The sequence below is a fragment of the Neoarius graeffei genome, chromosome 17, assembly GCF_027579695.1.
Source record: "Neoarius graeffei isolate fNeoGra1 chromosome 17, fNeoGra1.pri, whole genome shotgun sequence".
Taxonomy (NCBI): domain Eukaryota; kingdom Metazoa; phylum Chordata; class Actinopteri; order Siluriformes; family Ariidae; genus Neoarius; species Neoarius graeffei.
In genome coordinates this window covers 31,693,422-31,720,923 of record NC_083585.1, presented here as the reverse complement: position 1 = coordinate 31,720,923, position 27,502 = coordinate 31,693,422, and the positions used below count along the sequence as shown (strand labels likewise).

Below are 27,502 nucleotides of genomic sequence, written 5' to 3'. Positions count from 1 at the left end.
ACAGTTCATTGTCAGCTCTCTCTGAAATGTTTGTGCTCTGCCTAATTTGCACAACCATTTGGATGAAGTACTGAGCTAAAAATAGATTTCCATGAGAGGCAATAACAGACAGCAGGTCCATGCTCGCTGCTACCCTGCAGTCTTTTGTGAGCAGGAGACGGAGTGTAAGCAAGAAAGGCAGGGAGCAAGGATTCACACAGCCATTCATGACTGACTGCTTCAGTCACTGCTGTTTGGATAGATCCATGTGAATGTAATGATGAGCACTAGTACCTTTATGTACAATTTTCTGCAGCCATTGGTAATAACCATCCAATTGGACATCTTAGATAGGATCTTATGTCTTTATTCCATAGTCTGAGGTGGTATGTGTTACACGACCAACCAAAAAAAAAAAACAAATTAATAATAATAATAAAATAGGTGTTGTCGGTTGCCAAGCACCTGGGCACTCCCATTTTTAAGCATGGCTGGCAAGGCCAATTCAGAACCTGTCAGCAGTGCCTGAGAGCCAGCATGGACCAATTCAGATGCACATTCAGACACTGGTGAGGCTGGAGTTGAACACAGTGATTCAACTGCTAAGTCATTGTCCATTTGAAATCTCCCAGTTGTGGCTGAAGACATAGCATCCTAGTACTCCATCAAGGAGTTTGGAGTTAGATGCTGTGTGTTTTTGATGGTCAATGCTGAGGCAGTGAGCATAGTTCATGCCCATTTTCTGTTTCAAATGCCAGCTGCATGGGGATGAATATTGCAGCATGGATCGCTACACTAACCACTTGGTGTATAAACCCACAAAAAAGATATACAACCCCAATTCCAAAAAAGTTGGGAAGTTGTGTAAAACATGAATAAAAACAGAGTGTAAATCATGGAAACCCTATATTTCATCGAAAATAGTACAAAGACAACATATCAATTGTTGAAACTGAGAAATCTTGTTTTTTTTTTTTAAACTATATGCTCACTGTGAATTTAGTGCCAGCAACATGTTTCAAAAAAGTTGGGAGATGTTTATCACTGTGTTGCATCACCTCTACTTTTAACAACACTCTGTAAAATTTTGGGAACTGAGGACACCAATTGTTGTAGTTTTGCAAGTGAAATGTTGTCCCTGTTAGGGTTTTGCTGGGATTCGAACCTGGTTCGTTGGTGTGATAATCCAGCAAACCCCCACTAGGCCACCAGGGGGATGACTCAAATGCAGAGGCGTGAGGCGGAAGTAGAAAAAGAATCAAAAGGTTTATTTAAACTATATACACTATATACAGGGCAAAACAAAAGACAAAAAAAAACCAAAGAGTATAATCCAAAAGAAAAGCAAAGTGCAAAAATACAAAAGCTAAGAAGATCAAAAAACACAGTACAAAGGAAACTGGAGATAAACATAACAGCACAAAGACTCCGTGACAAGAGGACTGAACTCAGGGGTATAAATAGACAAACTAATTAAGGACACAGGTGAAGATAATTAGGCAATTAACACAAACTCAAAACACAGGAACAGTGGCGGCCTCTAGAGGCCAAAATGAACACGACATGAAAAGGAAATAACAGCGGCCTCTAGAGGCCAAAACAGTCCTAGTCCTAACAGGACCCCCCCCTCTAGGAGCGTCTCCTGACGTTCCCAGGGCGATCCGGATGGGCCGAATGGAAGTCCCGACATAGTTCTTTATCAAGGACATCCCGAGCAGGAACCCAGCAGCGCTCCTCAGGACCATAGCCCTCCCAGTCCACCAGATATTGCAACCCGCCGCGGACCCGGCGGGAGTCAAGCAGGTGATTCACAGTGAACACAGTCTGCCCCTGGAAGATGCGGGGGGGTGGGGGGTTCCTAGGGGCAGGGGCATACGTAGACGTCAGTACGGGCCGTAACAGGGAAACATGGAAAGTGGGGTTGATCCTCAGAGTCCGGGGCAACTGGAGCCGGTAGGAGACAGGGTTCACCCTGCGCACCACCTTGAAGGGGCCAATGTAGCGAGGAGCAAGCTTGCGGTTCTCCACCCGCAGTGGAAGGTCCTTAGTGGACAGCCAAACACGCTGCCCAGGGCGGAAAGCGTGTGCAGGTCTTCTATGGCGGTTGGCCTGAGTCTGGTTGGTTCTGGAGGTCTGTATGAGGGTCTTCCTGACCTTGCTCCAGGTCTTGCGACACCGTCTCACATATTGGTTGACCGAGGGCACCCCCGCGTCCTCCTCCTGGTCCGGGAACAGAGGTGGCTGGAACCCGAATTGGCACTGGAATGGCGACAGCTTGGTGGCCGATGACTGCAGGGTGTTGTGGGCGTACTCCGCCCATGGCAGCCAGGTGCTCCACGATGTCGGGTTATCCATAGCCAGGCCTCGCAGGGTGGTTTCCAGGTCCTGGTTGAGCCTCTCCGTCTGACCATTGGACTGTGGGTGAAACCCAGAGGAGAGGCTGGCAGTGGCTCCGATGACCTTGCAGAACCCGTGCCACACTCGGGAGGAGAACTGGGGCCCTCAGTCTGAGACGATGTCCTGTGGAAGACCAAAGACTCGGAAGACATGATTAAACAAAAGTTTCGCAGTTTCAAGAGCAGAGGGGAGTTTGCACAGTGGTATGAAGCGGCAGGCCTTGGAGAATCTGTCAACTAAGACCAAAATGACCGTGTTACCTTGTGACTCAGGGAGACCCGTGATAAAGTCGACTGCTACGTGGGACCAGGGACGCCGGGGAATGGTCAGAGGATGCAGGAGACCCTGGGGACGCTGTCGTGGGTTCTTGGTTCTGGTGCAAACCTCACAGGACAGGACAAATGACCTTACTTCCTTCTCCATGTTAGGCCACCAGAAGCGTCTTTTCAGGAAGTCCAGGGTCCTCCGAGCTCCCGGGTGGGCGGTGAGAGGGGAAGAGTGACCCCACTGGAGAACCTTGGCCCGGGCTTGATGTGGGACGTACAAGAGGCCTGGTGGCCCCGTCCCAGGACCGGGGTCCTGGCGTTGGGCTCGTCGGACAGCCTCCTCAATACCCCAGCGGACAGGGGCCACAATCCGGGACACAGGGATAATAGGCCCGACTTCATTCTCCCTGTTAGTGGCAGAGAACAGTCTGGACAGTGCGTCAGGTTTGGTGTTCTTGGAGCCGGGGCGGTATGAGAGGGTGAAGTCAAACCGACTGAAAAACAGGGCCCACCTAGCCTGTCGAGGGTTCAGTCTCTTGGCTTGCTGGAGGTACTCCAGGTTCTTGTGGTCAGTCCAAACCAGGAATGGATGTTGTGCTCCCTCCAGCCAGTGCCTCCACTCCTCAAGGGCCAGTTTGACCGCTAGCAGTTCTCGATCCCCCACATCGTACCGGGACTCAGCAGGACTCAGGCGGTGGGAGAAGTAAGCGCAGGGGTGCAGCTTTCCTTCCGAACGTTGAGAGAGCACCGCGCCGACACCACTGTCCGAGGCGTCCACCTCCACGATGAATGGTTGGGAGGTGTCCGGGAGAACCAGAATGGGTGCTGTGCAGAAGCGGTCCTTGAGGTCTTTGAATGCCTTTTCTGCCTGAGGAGACCAGCCATAAGATCCACCTGTCCCTTTGGTGAGGTCTGACATGGGTGCTGCCACAGAACTGAAGTTCCTGATGAACTTGCGGTAGAAGTTAGCGAATCCTAAGAACCGCTGAACCTCCTTAACGGACTTGGGAGTAGGCCAATCCCGGACGGCCAGGGTCTTGGCAGGGTCCATTTGGAGTTGGCCTGTCCGTACAATAAATCCCAGAAAGGAGACCTCGGGAACATGAAATTCGCATTTCTGGGCCTTGGCGAACAGATTGTTCTGTAGCAGCCTCTGGAGAACCTGGCGGACATGGTGGCGGTGCTCCTGCACGGTCTTGGAAAAGATAAGGATGTCGTCGAGGTAGACAAAAACGTATAGGTTAATCATGTCCCTTAAGACGTCGTTGATTAGGGCCTGAAAAACAGCTGGTGCGTTGGTGAGTCCGAAGGGCATCACCTGGTATTCGTAGTGCCCAGACGGGGTGTTAAAGGCAGTCTTCCACTCGTCTCCCTGTCGGATACGGATGAGGTGGTATGCGTTCCGTAGGTCCAACTTGGTGAAGACGGTGGCGCCTTGGAGCAGGTCGAAAGCTGTGGACATCAGCGGAAGGGGATATCGGTTGCGCACAGTGATCTTATTCAGGCCCCTGTAATCAATACATGGTCGGAGCCCCCCATCCTTCTTGCCGACAAAGAAGAAGCCGGCTCCAGCAGGTGAAGTGGAGGGTCGAATAAACCCAGAGACCAGGGCATCTTTGAGGTATTCCTCCATGGCCTTGCGTTCTGGCTGAGAGAGTGAAAACAGTCTGCCACGAGGAGGGGTAGTCCCAGGGAGCAAGTCGATGGCACAGTCGTAGGCCCGGTGCGGAGGAAGAACGGCGGCCCTGCTCTTGCTGAATACCTCCTTGAGATCCCAGTACTCTGTGGGAACTTGAGATAACTCGGTGAGATCAGGGGGCTCGGCAGGAGACACAGGAGAGCTAGAGAGCAGACAAGAGGCATGGCATGCAGGGCCCCATTCCACAACCTGGCTTGTTACCCAGTCTATGCGAGGGTTGTGGCGAGTAAGCCAAGGAAGGCCTAGAATAACTGGGAACTCAGGTGAAGGAATCAGGTGCAGGGATATTTCTTCCTTGTGACCTTGAGACTGGAGGAAAACTGGAGAAGTAACTTGGGTGACTCTTCCATCACCTAACGCTTGGCCATCGAGGGCAGACACAGACAGAGGGACTTCAAGAGGTGCAGTAGGTATATTGATGCTTTGGGCGAAGTGAATATCCATAAAGTTCCCAGCCGCCCCTGAGTCTATCAAAGCTTGACAAGAGTGGACAGACTCACCCCAGGAGATGGAGACCGGGATGTAGATTCCTTGGCCAGGGAGTCCGGGAGAGAGGGTAGGCCCCGTCACAACCCTCCCTCGGCTGGACGGGGCGGTCCTTTTCCCAAGAGTTCGGGACATGATGCTCGGAAGTGACCAGGATTGCCACAGTAGATGCAGCACTTGTCCCTCCTTCTGCGCTCCCTCTCAGATGCGGAGAGGCGAGTACGACCCACTTGCATGGGTTCTGGACAGTCACTGAAGGAGGTAGATGGTCTCCAGGTAGAGGTAGGGAGGCTGGGGGGGCTCAAGGCTTGGTGGCGTTCTCTCATCCTGTTGTCCAGACGAATAGCATGTGAGATGAGGGTTTCGAGGTCACTTGGGCATCCAATAGAGGCCAGACCGTCCTTGATGGGGTCAGACAGACCATGGTGGAAGGCTGATACCAGGGCAGTCTCGTTCCATCCACTTACTGCTGCGAGTGTTCGGAACGAGATGGCGTAATCTGCGACGCTTCCTCCTTGCCGGATGGACATGAGCTTTCGGGCTGCGTCGGTACTGATGTCTGCCTGATCGAAGACCCGAAGCATCTCTTCAGAAAACAGCTGGAAATCAAAGCACTCAGGTCCCTGTCTTTGCCAGATAGCAGTAGCCCAGGCTCGCGCCTTACCAGCTAATAAGGTGATCACAAAGGCAATCTTGCGGCGATCCGTAGTGTAGGTGGTAGGCTGAAGCTCAAAGGTGAGTTGACACTGGGTAAGGAACTCTCGGCACTCACTGTGCTTGCCGTCATACCTCTGTGGTGCAGGAAGGCTGGGTTCGCGAGGTGAAGAAGGCAGCATTGCAGGAGGCACTGGAGCAGGAGTGGGAGCTGGATCAGGAGCAGGAACTGGATCAGGGGCAGGAGATGCAGGCAGAGATGTCAGCTGTGCCAGGGTTTTCCCAATTTGCTGAAGCAGTTCCTCGTGGCGAGCGAGGGCCTCACGTTGGCTGGTGAGCGTACGTCCATGAGCGTCCATGGTCGCTCCGAAGCGTGTCAAAGCTGCCATAATTCCCTGAAGGTTGGCCGGGTAGACAGTTGAAGCAGCCTCTGCTGAGTCGGTCATGTCGGAGTCTTTCTGTTAGGGTTTTGCTGGGATTCGAACCTGGTTCGTTGGTGTGATAATCCAGCAAACCCCCACTAGGCCACCAGGGGGATGACTCAAATGCAGAGGCGTGAGGCGGAAGTAGAAAAAGAATCAAAAGGTTTATTTAAACTATATACACTATATACAGGGCAAAACAAAAGACAAAAAAAAACCAAAGAGTATAATCCAAAAGAAAAGCAAAGTGCAAAAATACAAAAGCTAAGAAGATCAAAAAACACAGTACAAAGGAAACTGGAGATAAACATAACAGCACAAAGACTCCGTGACAAGAGGACTGAACTCAGGGGTATAAATAGACAAACTAATTAAGGACACAGGTGAAGATAATTAGGCAATTAACACAAACTCAAAACACAGGAACAGTGGCGGCCTCTAGAGGCCAAAATGAACACGACATGAAAAGGAAATAACAGCGGCCTCTAGAGGCCAAAACAGTCCTAGTCCTAACAGTCCCATTCTTGCCTGATATACAAATTCAGTTGTTCAGCAGCTCGGGGTATCCTTTGTTGTATTTTGTGCTTCATAATACACCAAATGTTTTCAGTGGGAGACAGATTTGGACGGCAGGCAGGCCAGTTCAGCACCCAGACTCTTTTACCAAGGAGCCATGCAGTTTTAATATGTGCAAAATGTGGTATGACATTTTCTTGCTGAAATAAGCAAGGCCTTCCCTGAAAAAAATTTTGTCTGGATGGTTTCCATGATGATTTGCAAATCATCACATTCTGTTTTTATTTACATTTTACACAGTGTGCCAACATTTTTGGAATTGGGTTTGTATAGCTGCAAGCAGAGATCTGTGAGGTCCTTGCTATATCCTTCGCATATAGCATCCCCAGAGGTCAGTTCTTGCCAAGATACATAGAGGAATAAAGATACCAAAGATGAACATACAGTACCTAACAAGTTTTGTGATGACAGATCCATGCTAGTTGTGTCAAGTGCCTGGTGAAAACTGATTGGCTGAAGGTGGCTATGTTTTTTATTTAATTGAGTGTGAATGGTTGTCTGTGTCTATGTGTCAGCCCTGTGATGACCTGGCGACTTGTCCAGTGTGTACCCTGCCTTTCGCCCGTAGTCAGCTGAGATAGGCTCTAGCTTGCCTGCGACCCTGTAGAAGGATAAAGCGGCTAGAGATAATGAGATGAGACATGTTCAGTGGTACTGAGCTCCAAGGGACGTGCGGCTCCAAGCCTAATAAAATACCTAATAAAAACACTAATAATAATAATAATAATGCCTATTAATAATAATAATAGCATAATAATAATAATAATAATAATAATATCAACAACCAACAACAGCAATAATAATAATAATAATAATAATAATAATAATAATAATAATGCCTGAAAGAACATAAGTCTTGTACTACTGCCAACAGCTTAGTAATGATAATAGGCCATAATAATAATAATAATAATAATAATAATAATTATAATAATTATAATTATAATAATGCCCGAAAGCAGATTAGAAATGTGGTGCTACTGCCAATTATAACAATAGCCTAATAATGATAATAGGCCTATGTATTTCTATGGAATGGATAATGCTACTACTGCTGCTACTGCTACTACTACTACTACTACTACTAATAATAATAATAATAATGATAATAATAATAATAATCTAGCCCGGGGCTATCTATCTATCTATCTATCTATCTATCTATCTATCTATCTGTCGATATAAGGTGCTGTAGGTCGGGTGAGTGTGTTTTTGGGGGGGGGGGATGGGGGCGGGGCGAGAAGAGGGGCCCCCAACTGCAATGAACCAGCTTTGGTGGGGCCCAGGTTGCAAAAGGTTGAGAACCCCTGGTCTAATGTAAACACCACCGTAGACTTTCCTCACCTCAGCTCCTTGATATTGTGTCTTCTTGATTCCCCCTGCCTGAATTTTTCTTTGGTTTTTGTCAAGTTTTTCTGTCCAGTTTTTTGTCCCTGTTTTTGCCTGCCTGTTCTTTTGAATTGTCTCTTTTGCTACCTCTACCTGGATTTCCCTTGTCCCTGTGTTCATCAGTTTTTGTGAAGATTTTTCTGTCCTGTTTTTTGTCCCTGATTGTGTCTACCTGCTCCTGTGTTTTTGACCTCCTGGCCTGTTTTTTTGACTACCGATTTTTGCCTGAGCCCTACGGTACCTTTGCCTTTCTGCCATCTACTTCATTAAAGAAGTTTTCTCTTTACACTGCCTGTTTCCTGAGTTTGCTCTTTGGTCCTCACTTCACCTCAGCTCGCCACTCCTGACAAATTGGTGGCGCTAAATTGACTGTAGGTGTGAATGTGAGCGTGAATGGCTGGTTGTCTCTATGGCTACGTTTACATTAGACCGTATCTGTCTCGTTTTCTTCGCGGATGCACTGTCCGTTTACATTAAACCGCCTGGAAACGCCGGGAAACGGGAATCCGCCAGCGTCCACGTATTCAATCCAGATCGTGTCAGCTCCGGTGCTGTGTAAACATTCAGAATATGCGGATATGCTGTGCTGAGCTCTAGCTGGTGTCTCATTGGACAACGTCACTGTGACATCCACCTTCCTGATTCGCTGGCGTTGGTCATGTGACGTGACTGCTGAAAAACGGCGCGGACTTCCGCCTTGTATCACCTTTCATTAAAGAGTATAAAAGTATGAAAATACTGCAAATACTGATGCAAATACTGCCCATTGTGTAGTTATGATTGTCTTTAGGCTTGCCATCCTTCCACTTGCAAGTGGTAAGTGATATGCACTGGGATCACACACACAGCGGCTCAGTCCCGAATCACAGCTTGTTCACTTCACTCGCGTGCTCTGTGAGCTGCGCAAGGCCGGAGTGCGCACCCTCCAGAGGGCACTCGCTGTTCAGGGCGGAGTGATTTGGAGCGCAGGATGCCTGCGGAGCCGAGCGTATCCGTGTATTGGTATTGCTGTGTGCACGCAAATCGTGTATTGGTGTTGCTGTGTGCACACTAATCGTTTTAAAAACGTTAATCTGATGATCCGCTGATACAGTCTAATGTAAACATGGGCTATGTGTCAGCCCTGTGATGATCTGGCAACTTGTCCAGGGTGTACCCCGCCTCTCACCCATAGTCAGCTGGGATAGGCTCCAGCTTGCCCGCAACCCTGTACAGGATAAGCAGCTACAGATAATGGATGGATGGAGGCAGAAGAGACAAGAAGAGTTTAACCTCAGCTTTGGAGGACAAGAAACCTGTGGCTCTGATTGTAGCCACGAGCTGACATGCACAAAATGTATCCAGATGATTCTTATTACCCATGGTGGTTAGGATGGGTGTAATAGTACTTGCATTTACTCAAACATTTAAAAAAAAATAATAATAATTTTGAAGAGTTCAAGCAGCCAATCTATTATACAATCTACTCTGTACAGTAGCATATATTATGGGCTACTGAAACATAAAGAGAGGGAAACCTCTCAGAGGAATCTCTGTGTCACTCGCTATAGAAAACAGTTGAATGAGGATCACGCATTTATGTTTCAGAGGAGTAATAGTGCAATACTAACAGTCTATTCGTTCAGTTAGAACTGTAATACTACTTATCTTCATATTTCCTTATAACATTTTTGCAAATTTGCAGTCATGCATTTTCTTTATCCCAGTTCAAGCTTGATCAAAAGTAGTTTTTGTGGTTTACTCTCAAGTGCCCAAACTCCTTTAAAGGAGCTCAGTATGAATTCCTTCAGTGCTGTGACCATAGGTGTTGTTTTTACTACCCAATATTGCTGCTGTCGACACTTTTGTTGTTCACCCACTTCCTCGCCTCCCCCCAAAAAACCTTGAACGCTGTTTATTGGGCATGCTGCCTATGTACAGTGGTGCTTGAAAGTTTGTGAACCCTTTAGAATTTTCTATATTTCTGCATAAATAGGACCTAAAACATCATCAGATTTTCACACAAGTCCTAAAAGTAGATAAAGAGAACCCAGTTAAACAAACGAGACAAAAATATTATACTTGGTCATTTATTTATTGAGGAAAATGATCCATTATTACATATCTGTGAGTGGCAAAAGTATGTGAACCTCTAGGATTAGCAGTTAATTTGAAGGTGAAATTAGAGTCAGGTGTTTTCAATCAATGGGATGACAATCAGGTGTGAGTGGGCACCCTGTTTTATTTAAAGAACAGGGATCTATCAAAGTCTGATCTTCACAACACATGTTTGTGGAAGTGTATCATGGCACGAACAAAGGAGATTTCTGAGGACCTCAGAAAAAGCGCTGTTGATGCTCATCAGGCTGGAAAAGGTTACAAAACCATCTCTAAAGAGTTTGGACTTCACCAATCCACAGTCAGACAGATTGTATACAAATGGAGGAAATTCAAGACCATTGTTACCCTCCCCAGGAGTGGTCAACCAACAAAGATCACTCCAAGAGCAAGGCGTGTAATAGTTGGCGAGGTCACAAAGGACCCCAGGGTAACTTCTAAGCAACTGAAGGCCTCTCTCATATTGGCTAATGTTAATGTTCATGAGTCCACCATCAGGAGAACACTGAACAACAATGGTGTGCATGGCAGGGTTGCAAGGAGAAAGCCAGTGCTCTCCAAAAAGAACATTGCTGCTCATCTGCAGTTTGCTAAAGTACATGTGGACAAACCAAAAGGCTATTGGAAAGATGTTTTGTGGACGGATGAGACCAAAATAGAACTTTTTGGTTTAAATGAGAAGCGTTATGTTTGGAGAAAGGAAAACACTGCATTCCAGCATAAGAACCTTATCCCATCTGTGAAACATGGTGGTGGTAGTATCATGGTTTGGGCCTGTTTTGCTGCATCTGGGCCAGGAGGACTTGCCATCATTGATGGAACAATGAATTGTGAATTATACCAGATAATTCTAAAGGAAAATGTCAGGACATCTGTCCATGAACTGAATCTCAAGAGAAGGTGAGTCATGCAGCAAGACAATGACCCTAAGCACACAAGTCGTTCTACCAAAGAATGGTTAAAGAAGAATAAAGTTAATGTTTTGGAATGGCCAAGTCAAAGTCCTGACCTTAATCCAATCGAAATGTTGTGGAAGGACCTGAAGCAAGCAGTTCATGTGAGGAAACCCACCAACATCCCAGAGTTGAAGCTGTTCTGTACGGAGGAATGGGCTAAAATTCCTCCAAGTCGGTGCAGGACTGATCAACAGTTACCGGAAACGTTTAGTTGCAGTTATTGCTGCACAAGGGGGTCACACCAGATACTGAAAGCAAAGGTTCACATACTTTTGCCACTCACAGATATGTAATATTGGATCATTTTCTTCAATAAATAAATGACCAAGTATAATATTTTTGTCTCATTTGTTTAACTGGGTTCTCTTTATCTACTTTTAGGACTTGTGTGAAAATCTGATGTTGTTTTAGGTCATATTTATGCAGAAATATAGAAAATTCTAAAGGGTTCACAAACTTTCAAGCAGCACTGTATGGTAGTTGATATAGCTTGTCCTTGTTCTTTTGCATGTTTTTTCCAGAAATAGTAACTAATAATTAAAGAATGCAGTGCAGCAGTGTTTTTGTCTTTTTAGGGTAAGCACAATTGAACATTTTATTAGCACATCAGTGTTTTCAGGGTTAAAGGGCCATATGCAGCGTTTCACAGTGGAGAGTGCCACTTCAGGCAGAGCGCTACCAGATGGGAGTGTTTACCAACCACACTGCACATATGCTGTGGGGAAACACAATCATAATGGTGACATATTTGAAGGTGTCTGTGTGTGAATTTTTTTTTCTTTCTTTTCTTTTGGAGAGTCACTTGTAGTTTAGCAGAATATACGATTGTCATCTCTGATGTGACTCACTTCTAGAAACTCAGACCTCTGGATATGAGTGAAATTAAAATGCTCAAATGGATCATGTTTATCTTGCTATCTCATTATCTAAATGGTATTAAATCTGGAGTCTGCACTACATGTGGCCTAACCATTTGAAGCAGTCTAAACCAGCGTTTCTCAACCTTTTTTCAGTCACGGCACCCTTCAGAAGTATGCAAATTATCAAGGCACCCCCATATAAAATATACGCAGTCATGCTGACCATACGCTGACCCCGGCAGTGACGTTGTGACATGGGAAAGGGGGCCTTGAGACAAATTTTGATGATGCATGAGGCGGCGATGATCTGCATTAGTGTAACTATCGTTTTTTGGAATTTTAATTTATTTTATTTATTTCAATGTTAGAATATATAATTTTTTGACGGCACCCCTAACGTTGAGAAAGGCTGGTCTAAACAGCCTTCACTAATCTTTTAAGCTAGTATTTGACATATTTTACTGTTTTTAGAGTAAATGCAACTTGCTTAGGGTATTTTACTTTGAGCCATCCATTCTTTATCAATGTGTGGCTTTAAAAGGTGTCTCTGCTTTTCATACACTGTGCTGTATCACCCTTGTATTTTTTTGAGTGGATGCAAAAAAAAAAACTTGACTTAGTTTTAGCAATTTATGTATTGCCATTGTTCTCTTGTTGCCATCATTCAAAGTTCAGTCTGTATGATATATGCTATTTCTTTTAGCATATATTTATTTTTGGTGCAAGACATGTTCAGTGGAGGCGGCACGGTGGTGTAGTGGTTAGCGCTGTCGCCTCACAGCAAGAAGGTCCTGGGTTCGAGCCCCATGGCCGGCGAGGGCCTTTCTGTGCGGAGTTTGCATGTACTCCCCGTGTCCGCGTGGGTTTCCTCCGGGTGCTCCGGTTTCCCCCACAGTCCAAAGACATGCAGGTTAGGTTAACTGGTGACTCTAAATTGACCGTAGATGTGAGTGTGAATGGTTGTCTGTGTCTATGTGTCAGCCCTGTGATGACCTGGCGACTTGTCCAGGGTGTACCCCGCCTTTCGCCCATAGTCAGCTGGGATAGGCTCCAGCTTGCCTGCGACCCTGTAGAAGGATAAAGCGGCTAGAGATAATGAGATGAGACATGTTCAGTGGTACTGAGCTCCAAGGGACGTGCGGGCAGTCAGAAATGAAGCTTATGGAGCAAAAAGAAAAAGTACGCAGCCAGTGTGATTGCATTTTTATAACAGCATGCTCTCATATTAGTTATTTATTCCAGAGAGAAGTGAGCACAGCTTTTTCTTTTTTTCTCTCTTACTCATGGTTTCAAGAGTTCAACTGAAGTTCAACTAAACTCAGCATGAATCCCTTTTTCCTGTGTTCAGTCTGACCTCCTGACTTACTGTAATGTAAGTGAGCACCCTTTATCTTGCGAGTTAAATCAGTTTCTTGTGTTCATTAAAAACAAAAACTGCCTTACCAAAGTTTAACTGACCTTTTTTTTTAAAATATTTGTGAGTTAGACTGAATGAAACCAGTCATACAAACAAAACTACATGGTGAAAAGAAACAGCATTTCTACTGTCTCCAATGGCAATAGTAGCGTATTACATTCTATCCGGATATACCATAGAGTAAATCAGGATTTTCCTGTACCTCTGCAAGCTTTTAGTAAACTTGTGATGCGCTTAATAGGTTGGTGACTCTGAAGATTGATGTCATATACAACCATGAGTCAAATGAAAACCTTAAAACTGTGACATGAATTAGAGAAACAGTACATTACATTTATAGTTCATTCATTTTTTTTATACCGCTTATCCATTACGGGTCACAGGTGAGCAGAATCCAATCCCAGATGACTTCAGGTGAGAGACTGGATACAGCCTGGGCAGATCGCCAATCTATTCTGGGGCTAACACAGAGAGACAGACAGCGATTCCCACTCACATTCACACCTATGGGCAATTTTGAGTAGCCAGGTGACCTAATGCGCATGTCTTTGGACTGTGGGAGGAAACCGGAGAACCTGGAGTAATCCCATACAAGCATGAGGAGAACATGCAAACTCCACACACCTGCTTGTTGTGAGGTGACAGTGCTTGACCACTACAACACCATGCCACCCACATTTGTAGTTGCAAAAAGTAAAAATGTACTACTGGTCCATTGTTTGATACGCATTTGTGGCATCTAAACAATGCAGAAAAAGCATGTATAATCACCATATACAACATTGATATCACGGAGTTTAAAATATCATCACCTCCCCTTTATGTTGAGGGGAGGCTGCATAAGTACAGTGGTGCTTGAAAGTTTGTGAACCCTTTAGAATTTTCTATATTTCTGCATAAATATGACCTAAAACATCATCAGATTTTCACACAAGTCCTAAAAGTAGATAAAGAGAACCCAGTTAAACAAATGAGACAAAAATATTCTACTTGGTCATTTATTTATTGAGGAAAATGATCCAATATTACATATCTGTGAGTGGCAAAAGTATGTGAACCTTTGCTTTCAGTATCTGGTGTGACCCCTTTGTGCAGCAATAACTGCAACTAAACATTTCCGGTAACTGTTGATCAGTCCTGCACACCAGCTTGAAGGAATTTTAGCCCATTCCTCCGTACAGAACAGCTTCAACTCTGGGATGTTGGTGGGTTTCCTCACATGAACTGCTCGCTTCAGGTCCTTCCACAACATTTCGATTGGATTAAGGTCAGGACTTTGACTTGGCCATTCCAAAACATTAACTTTATTCTTCTTTAACCATTCTTTGGTAGAATGACTTGGGTGCTTAGGGTCGTTGTCTTGCTGCATGACCCACCTTCTCTTGAGATTCAGTTCATGGACAGATGTCCTGACATTTCCCTTTAGAATTCGCTTGTATAATTCAGAATTCATTGTTCCATCAATGATGGCAAGCCATCCTGGCCCAGATGCAGCAAAACAGGCCCAAACCATGATACTACCACCACCATGTTTCACAGATGGCATAAGGTTCTTATGCTGGAATGCAATGTTTTCCTTTCTCCAAACATAGCACTTCTCATTTAAACCAAAAAGTCCTATTTTGGTCTCATCTGTCCACAAAACATTTTTCCAATAGCCTTCTGGCTTGTCCACGTTATCGTTAGCAAACTGCAGATGAGCAGCAATGTTCTTTTTGGACAGCAGTGGCTTTCTCCTTGCAACCCTGCCATGCACACCCTTGTTGTTCAGTGTTCTCCTGATGGTGGACTCATGAACATGAACATTAGCCAATGTGAGAGAGGCCTTCAGTTGCTTAGAAGTTACCCTGGGGTCCTTTGTGACCTCACCGACTATTACATGCCTTGCTCATGGAGTGATCTTTGTTGGTTGACCACTCCTGGGCAGGGTAACAATGGTCTTGAATTTCTTCCATTTGTCCACAATCTGTCTGACTGTGGATGGGTGGAGTCCAAACTCTTTAGAGATGGTTTTGTAATCTTTTCCAGCCTGATGAGCATCAACAATGCTTTTTCTGAGGTCCTCAGAAATCTCCTTTGTTTGTGCTGTGATACACTTCCACAAACATGTGTTGTGAAGATCAGACTTTGATAGATCCCTGTTCTTTAAATAAAACAGGGTGCCCACTCACACCTGATTGTCATCCCATTGATTGAAAACACCTGACTCTAATTTCACCTTCAAATTAACTGCTAATCCTAAAGGTTCACATACTTTTGCCACTCACAGATATGTAATATTGGTTCATTTTCCACAATAAATAAATGACCAATTATAATATTTTTGTCTCATTTGTTTAACTGGGTTCTCTTTATCTACTTTTAGGACTTGTGTGAAAATCTGATGATGTTTTAGGTCCTATTTATGCAGAAATATAGAAAATTCTAAAGGGTTCACAAACTTTCAAGCACCACTGTACCAACACTTTTGTGCAACGTCTTTGTTAAAGTTCAATTTGCAGAGCAACATACGAATAGCTGTCTTTTCAGATTCTTGGAGGTGTTCTTTTTAAATCAAGACAGAGTGGTTATAACTGAGGACTTTTTTGTATGCATGGAATAGTATTAAATATCCTTCAGTAGAAAGTATAATCACCCTGAGAGCATAATTATGTAATTGGTGGACTCCAAGGTGACTGATGTGTGAGCAGACCAGCACAGCTCTGGCTCAATTAGGATAAATTGAACTATAAACTATATCTATTAAAAAAATCTATTTTAAACACATTGTAATGCAAAGTGTTCAGTAAGTTGTTCTTCTGCATGGAGATAATTCTTCCACTAGCTTAAGTCATCCTTTTGTCATGTTACATACATGATCTTTGTAAGACTAGACAACAATATCTAAAAGAAATGAATAAGCTGCAGCAAATGGTACAAGATATGTTTATCTCCTTTAGTGTAATGGGGAAAATTTGTAATTTTCGCCTATATTTGACTGTTTCAATTAAACTAGGGCTGTGCCGATAGACGATGCCATCGTCCATCGACGATGGTGGTCATCCATCATGATGGAGAGCCACCATCGTGATACCACGCCCCCTCCTGTCATAAACATGCATATACGGTATCATCTGGGCCTATTTAACCTAAAAAGTTAGTTTTTTGTTAGTTTAATTAGTTAGTTTTGTTTAATATATAAATATATAACATATTATAAATACATAATTATATAAATCATTATAAAGTAATATCCTATTACCGCTTGTTCACGTAGGCTATGGTGCAGGGACGTGCTAGTGAACATGTGGTTACACAAATACAGTATGCTACTAATAATAAATTTTGACTTCATTTTTTAGCCTACACTGTACTTTTAATGTAAAATTTGTCATGTTGTTCAAACAAATAGCCACTATTAACGACTTCAGTCGGGAAATATTTCACCTTATCAAACGGCAGTGAAGCGCAGACTTCGGCAGAAGTCAAATAACTTTAATCTGGTAAATAGGCCTACTTTCAGACACAAAATGGTCCACTCTAAGCCATAATGTCAAACCAAATGGAAGAATGAAGGTGATTCTGACAAGTGTAAAGACAGTAAAAAAAAAACAATATTAAATCATGATTTTAAAAGCTGGTGCAATAATTCAAACACTAATAAATTTGGAAAAATTAGCGCGTTCAAGTGCGCACTAAAGGCCGAAACGCATCTTCAATTGATATGGTGTAAATAAACAATGAGTAATAGCTTAAGTGTAGTTTCTTCTCATAGTTTGAATACTAGTCTTTCACTGTTAGAGCTGATTAATATCTTGCCGTGATCAGTGAGTGCTCGGGGAGGTTCATTTCCACCTGCGCTTTGCGCAGCTCATTTCTCCGAAGCCAGCTGTGCGCAAACGCAGTGTTGACTGTTCGGCAAACTCCAAACGCTCGGTCTGTACTGGCCCTCTGTTGCGCAAGCGAGTTGGTTATGGCCAGGTTCAAATTGTGCCCAAAACAACTTAACCACGGCCATTTCAATTGCCTGATGGCTGTGACAATATTCACCCCGTTGTTATACAGGCGATCTTTTTCTCCTCTATTTTCCATTCGGCAAGTGTCTCGCGCAATGCGTCTTCTAAATTGTCCGCTGAATGTGTCTCTGGCATGAAACTCGTCTGCAGGCATTTGGACTGCATTGCCCACTCTCGGTCCACATAATGTACGGTAGCTGACATATAGGGCATCATGTTGCAGCTGGACCACATATCCGTTATCAAGGCCAAATATTCCACATCACCTAGCGCTTTTTTTTCTTTACGTGCCAAAGCCTCGGATGAGTATCTAATACTTTTAATAATAATAATAATAATAATAATAATAATAATATATTTAATAACGTGGTATTCAAATCCCCCCCCCCCGCCCACGATATGATCGTCCATCACGATGTTTGCACTGTAAACATCGTCGATGCCAATTAAGGGGACATCGCACAGCCCTAAATTAAACCTTGAATATCTGTGGTTCTACACATTGCATAGTAATCATTCATGGCTTAAATTAAATAATACACTTGGGCCATCAACTTCAGTCACTTAAACGCTTTATTACCTTCATTTTAGATTCGGATTCAGAGCAAAAATAAAAAAAAAAGTTGGAAAAATCATAAGCACATAATTTTTTATATGGAGTGTAGAACTGGGCTTTGAGAGGCCTAGCAGCCTAAAAATTACATTTCCTGATTCAACAATATCTTGACAGATTGTTTATAAATGTTGAAGCAGATAGACAAAGCTTTACAAGTTTTACACAGCAGTTTTCATATAGTGGGTATTTTGATATCAAAACATCTGTAAACACATCTGTTACATTCACTGTGCTGAAAATGTGTTGCTCTTACCTCCTGGACGAGCATGAATATTTAGTAAACAATGAACTTATACTATGTCCAAAAGTTTGTGGACACCTGACCGTCAAACCCATATGTGTGTGTTGAAAATCCCATTCCAGATTTAGTCCTCCTTTTACTATTATAATAACCTCCACTCTTCTAGGAAAGATTTCCACTAAATTTTGGAGTGAGACTGTGGGGATTTGCTCTTTCAGCAACAAATTGACTAGTGAGGTCAGGTACTGATGTTGGGCGAAGAGGTCTGGAGCACAGTCAACAAATTAATCCTAAAAGTGGGGTTGAGGTCAGGGCTCTGCGCAGCGGTTCTTCCACACCAACTTTGGCAAACCCTGTCTTCATGGACTTCACTTGTGCACAGAGGCATTTTCATGCTGGAACAGAGTTTGGGCCCCTTAGTTTCCGTGAGGGGAAATTGTAATGGTCCAGTATACAAAGACATACAGTTATGTGCTTCCAACTTTGTAGCAACAGTTTGGGGAAGAAACACGTATGGGTGTGATGATCAATTGTCCACATACTTTTGGCTATATAGTATACAGGGTGTCTCATCTCATTATCTCTAGCCGCTTTATCCTGTTCTACAGGGTCGCAGGCAAGCTGGAGCCTATCCCAGCTGACTACAGGCGAAAGGCGGGGTACACCCTGGACAAGTCGCCAGGTCATCACAGGGCTGACACATAGACACAGACAATCATTCACACTCACATTCACACCTACGGTCAATTTAGAGTCACCAGTTAACCTAACCTGCATGTCTTTGGACTGTGGGGGAAACCGGAGCACCCGGAGGAAACCCACGCGGACACGGGGAGAACATGCAAACTCCCCACAGAAAGGCCCTTGCTGGCCATGGGGCTCGAACCCAGACCTTCTTGCTGCGAGGTGACAGCGCTAACCACTACACCACTGTGCCGCCCAGTATACAGGGTGCTTTGAAAAAATTGTATATTATTTGAGATGTAAATATCCCAGAAACTACACAGTCTAGGCAAATGAAACTGAACAGGCTTAATGGTGAGCAATGTAAGATTTATTCCTCAAAATTTGAATGAGAAATTCAAAGGTATGTGGATTCCATGAACGATTTCACAAATTTTCAATATTCGCGAACCTGCTCGACTGTCTCTTCCAATGCTGGTGGTCGTCCAGATCGTTTTGCGCTGCACAGACAGCCTTCCTCTTTGAACTTTTTGTGCCATGTCCAAATCTGCATTGCAGTTGGTGCATTTTTAGAGAATTCTCTCATAAATGTATGCTGCACAGTCTTGTTCGACTGTGTTCGAGCGTACTCTAACACACAAAGCATCTTTGCTTTTCCAGTGAATGACATGTCTATACCTAAAAAGATAAAAACAAAAAACATTAAACGTTAAATTTTTACCTGTTTCCACACATACTGCTAAAATTTGAGGTCAATTGAAGGAGCCTTGGGGACGGCATGGTGGTGTAGTGGTTAGCACTGTTGCCTCACAGCAAGAAGATCCTGGGTTTGAGTCCAGCGGCCGATGAAGGCCTTTCTGTGTGGAGTTGGCATGCTCTCCCCGTGTCTGTGTGGGTTTCCTCCGGGTGCTCCGGTTTCCCCCACAGTCCAAGGGCATGCAGGTTAGGCTAACTGGTGGCTCTAAAGTGACCGTAGGTGTGAGTGTGAATGGTTGTTTGTGTCTATGTGTCAGCCCTGTGATGACCTGGCGACCCCGCCTCTCGCCCATAGTCAGCTGGGATAGGCTCCAGCTTGCCTGCGACCCTGTAGAACAGGATAAGCAGCTAAAGATGATGGATGGATGGATGGATGGATGGATGGATGAAGGAGAATTGGCAAAGTTATTAGATTGTGAAATGATATCAAATTTTTTGAAACACCCTGTATATTTCAAAAGTTGGATGAATTAGAATGAATACTTTTCCTTTCATTTTTGTGAAGGAAATGTCATAAATAGCACCTTTGATTGAATTGATTTTCAGATTTGTATCGTGACAGAAATGGTGATGTAGGACAGGGCAAAATAGGATGCAGAGCTGCACTAACAGTGGTCAGTATGCCACTGTGTCATTGTCAGATTTTCGGACATGAGTACAGGAAAATTGATATGGTAGACCACTCTCAGGAAGTCTGAATATCACAATAGACAAATAAAAAATATTAATATCCTGTCTCAATAAGTAATAAGCTGAACTGGATGTGTTACTTGAAAAACAACAACATCAGCAACAAAACGTTTACTAAATTGGTCAATGAGCTCCACTCTACTTGATTACTGGCTTAGAAATACTATGTAATATTTGATGCAAGTTGCTCCAGGTCAACACTTAAAACTCATTCATTGACTCAATCATTTCTCAGTTCCTCATTTGCTCTTATACAACATAAAAGATGAGTTAATAGTGCTGTGAGAAAATTAGCATATTACTCACCAGAAGTCTTTCCTAACTAGATCTAGAATTGACATTACAAATGAAATTTTTAGGTAGATAATTGCTTTATTTATGGTCATTTTTAAAAAAATTAAAACTATTGGGTTTGCATGGCATTAGATCATAAAGCTATTAGCATTGATTTGAGTAAACCAGAACCCCTCACTCATCTCCTTTCAGGAACCTTGTATGTAAATGAATATTTCAAAACCCTCCCGACAATATTTTAAATCCAAACATTCTTCTCATTATTATATATGTTTATTTTTATTTAAATTTAATTTTTTTGAAATCATTTTAATATAATTTTTAAAAAGTCTTAGAAGTCATGTAGCTTGACTTTGTCAGATGGTGTAACCATTAAACAAGAAATAATATACTTTTCATACATGAATGTACACTTGATAATCAACATTCTTTATTCAAAAGTCACTAAATGATTGCCATTTTATTTATCCACAAAAGTAAATTTTGCACTTTCAGGAATACTGGTGGTATTTTCTTTTGTTTGAAAACAGAAAACTGACAAATAATGTCAGTTTATTAGGTATGAATATAAAATTAAGTATGCATTTTTCAGGAAACATTTTTGATAAACCCAGCTGAGTAAAACCTGTTACCCCACTTGACATTTCATGCATAACATTCAATTTAAAGTACCAGTCAAACAAAAGTTTGACACACTAACTCGTTAATAGTAATATATTCAAACTTTTGACTGGTACTTTACTTTATTGGAATGATATGGTAGTGGTTAGGCTGTTGTGATATTCAAGGGCATAAAAACGGTGTTGATATTGGTGGGGACATAATTTGGCCAAGCGCCCCAGTGCGCCATGGTTGTCGCACAAAATGTGGCCTACACTGTACAAATGATTGGTTGTCCATTCCTTTGTGTTATTTTGATTTTTAGCACCAGGTACACTTAGTCTTAGGCTAACATCTGCATGTATACGGGCAATACATTATCACACAGAGAAAGTGGACATTGAAGTTTCTGTGAATTTCGCTGTAGTGGATGACCTACCCAAAATACAACAACACAATCAATCAAAATTATGTGTTGCTGCTTCATTTTCACACAACTTTTACTATTTTCACACATTTGAAACATCATGTGCTTCCTTTTGAGTTACTGCAATTTCAGAATCTGGAAGTAATGTAGGTATGGGTGGTAGAAGTGTGAAGAGTTTTGGTAGTTGTAGTGCATTTTGCAAAAATGTTTATTCATTAAGTTGAAAGGGTTAAGTGACAATTGTTTCACATTTTTATATTTTCACATTTTATTGCAGAGATTACATACATACGCATATACACGCATATATACATATGCATATACATGCAAACAATGAGCAAGAAAAAAGTAAATATAAGTAAACATTTAGCATTACCTACAAGCATTTATTAGTGTGTGTGTGTGTGTGAGAGAGAGCGAGAGAGAGATTGCAAACAGAAACTCCTTGCTGTTACAGTAAATATAAGTAAACATTTAACATTGTTTTGAATAGCTTACCGTTGACTGGGTAAAATAATGTCTTATGTCCTCCTTACGTTTTCTTTTATTGCCCAACATCACTGCCTGTGTGCTGTTTTGCTGTAGCAGCGAGTTGGATGCTGATTTTACCGCTTGCTACTGCTTACAGCCAATGACAACAAAAAACATAGCAACGTCAAGGCAACGGGAGGTGGGCCAATCAAAGCTTCATAAAGCTTTTTTACCTGTCCCCACCAATAGTCAGACGTCTTTGAGAGGTCTGTTCACAACTGAAAATCAGCTGGAAGCGATACCGCTTTTGGTGCTTTTATTCAGCGTTTCCCGCATCGCGGCTTCTCCATTCAAAAATGGTATGGACATTTTAAACTCAGCTGAATATTGGTATGGACGCGTCCATACAGTCCATACGCATTTTTACGCCCATGGTGATATTGATTTTTCCATGTTCACAAGTTACAAAAAAAAAAAAAATCAACAAATGATTGAATTGTACAGAACTGATAGCCAAAAAAAAAAAAAGACAGGAAAACAAGCATTGATGTTAACTACAGTATATACTTGTCTAATGTTAGCAAAGTCAAACATACATTGATAGATTTTATTTCACATTATACCAGAATGTGGTCAAATGTGCAAATCTGATTGGTAAGAAAGTGTACACTATTTTCATATAACAGCACAGCTTGGGCAGTAGCTGTAACATTAATGATAGGTTTATATTAATTCACTTGTTCTGAAACATTATTGTTTCTATAGTTACAGCCCATATATAGGGACTTTTACAGCAGATGATGAGACTAATAATAAACAGATTATTTAAAAAATGTTGTTTAACAAAGTAAAACATATATTTGTTGATTTAGTGATATTTATTTTTGAAGAGATATTTTTTAACTTTTATGGAAGGAGTCTCAGTTGTACGTAAGTGCTTTATAACAAAGTATCCCAGTTCAGCAAAGTTCTTTATGAGAGAGAGAGAGAGAGAGAGAGAGAGACTGGTGAAAGAATAACAGTCTTAGCACTATTGCTGTTTTCTCTCGTTAAATTAAAAGGCTATTAACACTGATATGAGTGGATCAGAACACCAGGGGCCTTTGATGTGTGCTCTGAGCCTAATTTTCTGAAGCCATTAAAAAATTAATTTGATGTCTTAAAGACTTTATGCCCAATGAATTCATATGATTTACAATTCTTTTAATAGTTTTTCCATTTTAATCAGATTTTTTTTATTTCTTTTAAATGCACTGTTTCAGTCTGTATTATCTGTCTGACCCACCATAAAATTAGACAGATTCATGCTCACCATGTTGTGCTGTATCTTAACGATACAGTCCTCCTCTTTATTTGCTTATGCACATAATCATTTTTCTGTTTTCTTCCCTGCAGTGACTTTACGCAAGCACAGCGCTTCCCACTGGTATATGCGGAACATCACCCAAGAATCCATGGACAGCTCTGATGATGAGTTTTTTGATGCCCGAGGTTAGCGTCATGTTCCTCTAGTGGTGTACTTAATTCAGTTTTCCTGTCTGCTTTTCCATCTCTGTCTCACTCTGTCTTGATCTTGCCTTTTCTTTGTCACTTGCAGTCTCATTTCTTTGATCGTCTTTTTAAGGTGTCACTCAATACAGCAGCAGACTGATTCTGACGTATCTGGCATAATGAAACATTCTTATTCAACCCTTGTTGTATTTAGTGATTAGGAATTTGTATGTACATTTGTAGCAAAGTACTCAAAAGTAATTCAGTGCTTGTTATTTAAAATTAATGGTCTGAAGTGTGCATTAATTAATATTTTTTACCAACAGGACTCATTTAAAACAGAACCAGAATATTTTACTATTTAGGTTATATGGCACAAATATGGCAACCAAGACATCCACTATAAGCATCATAGTAATGACAAAAAGTTATACATATGACAAAGAGATTTTTGACTTTATATTTTGCATTTGTTTAAGTTAAATACCCACACTACTCTTTTCTTCTTGCTAACATTCAGCTCATATTCACTCAGGAATCAGTTTTTATTTTGTTCCAAATGACATTAGCTGCTTATATTTATGCAGATACTTTTGCAGTCAAAATGTCTAAGATTTCTAAATAATTCTGAAACTATATTGATTTTCTCCTTCACTTCACTATTAGGGGTTATTTTTGTGTAGTGCCATCATCATCCCAATTAAGGTTCATTCGAGTCATTTCAAACTAAGTTTTTTTCCTTCTTGAATAGCATTTCCTTAGTTGCATCATGTTTGGTTTTGCTGAAGATGTTTAAAGATAAGGTGAACAAAATATACAGCAAAATGTGTGTGTGTGTGTGTGTGTGTGTGTGTGTGTGTGTGTGTGTGTGTGTGTGTGTGTGTGTGTAGGATTTCCCTGGGCTAAAGGCAATGAATCTTCGAAGGTTTATTTATTTCCCGCTGAATTATGCAGTTCACCAAGCTTTAAATAGCCACTGGAATCATGCCATGAGAAAAGTTTTATGTCACCACAGAGCATTACATGCAAAATTAATAAGAAATAAGCTTGCATTATCAACAGAAGCTGCCTCTACATTGACCTGCTTTATAGTCCTGTTCTCAGTGGAGCTGAGAAATTGGATAATTGGGCATTTTCACAGTAGAGAAGTTCTGTCAAGTGCCCTTCACTGGGGAGTTTATGTCATGAGATTTGGGCTGATGGGCCTGACCAAGTTGAAATACATTATGCAGGCTATGTGAAGTAAGATTATCTAGAAATACTGAAGCAAAACTCAAGATATCAGCAATAAAGTTAAAACTTGATTGAAATTGGGTCTTCAAGTCAGACAATGATCCTAAGCATACTTAAAAAGTTGTAACAAAATAGCTTAACCCTCAAACGACCATGTGGGGTCATTTATGACCCCGGGCATATACAGTAATTGTGTGTGCAGTTTTTTTACATTTGATCCAAAAAATATTTCCTACCATGAATTTGTCAGTTAACTTGTCCTACAACTGTTTATAGGTTTTTGCAGGGATCGGCCGAAGGGTGTGGCAAGAGTAATGAAAAATTGTGCGGGGTCATTTATGACCCCAGAAAAAAACATAAGATTTCTTGCAGTAATTCCTTATCAAATTTTGCTTTCATCAACTACTTATCTGTATGTTGTACTTTTGTTGCAGTGAACCATGGCAAGCAGACCAAAAATAGCTTGACTTACAGCTGCAGAAGCATTGAGACAGATACTTGAGGCCCAGGGGCGGCACAGTGGTGTAGTGGTTAGCACTGTCGCCTCACAGCAAGATGGTCCGGGTTTGAGCCCCGTGGCTGGTGAGGGCCTTTCTGTGCGGAGTTTGCATGTTCTCCCCGTGTCTGCGTGGGTTTCCTCCGGGTGCTCCGGTTTCTCCCACAGTCCAAAGACATGCAGGTTAGGTTAACTGGTGACTCTAAATTGACCGTAGGTGTGAATGTGAGTGTGAATGGTTGTCTGTGTCTATGTGTCAGCCCTGTGATGACCTGGCGACTTGTCCAGGGTGTACCCCGCCTTTCGCCTGTAGCCAGCTGGGATAGGCTCCAGCTTGCCTGTGACCCTGTAGAACAGGATAAAGCGGCTAGAGATAATGAGATGAGACTTGAGGCCCAAAGTGATGATGAAAATAGCTCCATTAATGGAGATGATTAATTTTAGTATTAGCATATCCGCTAGAAATAGCATGTTAGCTAGTATTAGCATATTAGTTAGTCACTAGTTTTAATGTTACAAAGATCCCATCAACACTGCAATGGATGTTTTTGCTCATACTTTTCTTTTCATGATATATTTTCAGTCATTGTTGTTGAATTAAGTAAATGTTCCAGTAAGACATAACAAAGACTGTCTAGATTACATTATATTCTTCTTATGCTGTGTCTCTTTACCTTCTTTTTGCATTAAAATTTGTTGTAAACCATACCTATCTACATTTATACATTTTTATAGTATCTGTCTTGAACACAGGAAGTGACATACAGTTAGGTCCATAAATATTTGGACAGAGGCAACATTTTTAATTTTGGTCCTGTACATTACCACAATGAATTTTGAACAAAACAGTTCAGATGCAGTTGAAGTTCAGACTTTCAGCTTTAATTCGGTGGGTTGAACAAAATGATTGCATAAAAATGTGAGGAACTAAGGCATTTTTTTAAACACAATCCCTTCATTTCAGGGGCTCAAAAGTAATTGGACAAATTAAATAATTGTAAATAAAATGTTCATTTCTAATACTTGGTTGAAAACCCTTTGTTGGCAATGACTGCCTGAAGTCTTGAACTCATGGACATCACCAGATGCTGTGTTTCCTCCTTTTTAATGCTCTGCCAGGCCTTTACTGCAGCGGTTTTCAGTTGCTGTTTGTTTGTGGGCCTTTCTGTCTGAAGTTTAGTCTTTAACAAGTGAAATGCATGCTCAATTGGGTTGAGATCAGGTGACTGACTTGGCCATTCAAGAATATTCCACTTCTTTGCTTTAATAAACTCCTGGGTTGCTTTGGCTTTATGTTTTGGGTCATTGTCCATCTGTATTATGAAACGCCGACCAATCAGTTTGGCTGCATTTGAGCACACAGTATGTCTCTGAATACCTCAGAATTCATCCGGCTGCTTCTGTCCTGTGTCACATCATCAATAAACACTAGTGACCCAGTGCCACTGGCAGCCATGCATGCCCAAGCCATCACACTGCCTCCGCCGTGTTTTACAGATGATGTGGTATGCTTTGGATCATGAGCTGTACCACATCTTCGCCATACTTTTTTCCTTCCATCATTCTGGTCGAGGTTGATCTTGGTTTCATCTGTCCAAAGAATGTTCTTCCAGAACTGTGCTTGCTTTTTTAGATGTTTTTAAGCAAAGTCCAATCTAGTCTTTTTATTCTTGAGGCTTATGAGTGGCTTGCACCGTGCAGTGAACCCTCTGTATTTACTTTCATGCAGTCTTCTCTTTATGGTAGATTTGGATATTGATATGCCTACCTCCTGGAGAGTGTTGTTCACTTGGTTGGCTGTTGTGAAGGGGTTTCTCTTCACCATGGAAATTATTCTGCGATCATCCACTACTGTTGTCTTCTGTGAGTGTCCAGGTCTTTTTGCATTGATGAGTTCACCAGTGCTTTCTTTCTTTCTCAGGATGTACCAAACTGTAGATTTTGCCACTCCTAATATTATAGCAATTTCTTGGATGGGTTTTCTTCTGTTTTCGCAGCTTAAGGATGGCTTGTTTCACCTGCATGGAGAGCTCCTTTGACCGCATGTTTTCTTCACAGCAAAATCTTCCAAATGCAAGCACCACACCTCAAATCAACTCCAGGCCTTTTATCTGCTTAATTGAGAATGACATAACGAAGGAATTGCCCACACCTGCCCATGAAATAGCCTTTGAGTCAATTGTCCAATTACTTTTGGTCCCTTTAAAAATAGGGTTGCACATGTTAAGGAGCTGAAACTCCTAAACCCTTCATCCAGTTTTAATGTGGATACCCTCAAATGAAAGCTGAATGTCTGGACTTTATGTCCAT

The 27,502-nt window shown here is 42.2% G+C and overlaps 1 protein-coding gene across 1 annotated transcript in view; it reads left to right on the top strand.

Moving 5' to 3' along the window:
- Positions 1-27,502, top strand: part of pitpnm3 (PITPNM family member 3) — a 120,154-nt gene that overhangs the window by 15,913 nt on the left and 76,739 nt on the right. The window contains exon 2 of the mRNA XM_060944006.1: positions 23,368-23,463. Coding sequence (XP_060799989.1) covers positions 23,368-23,463 — 96 coding nt within the window. The remainder of the gene's footprint in view (positions 1-23,367; positions 23,464-27,502) is intronic.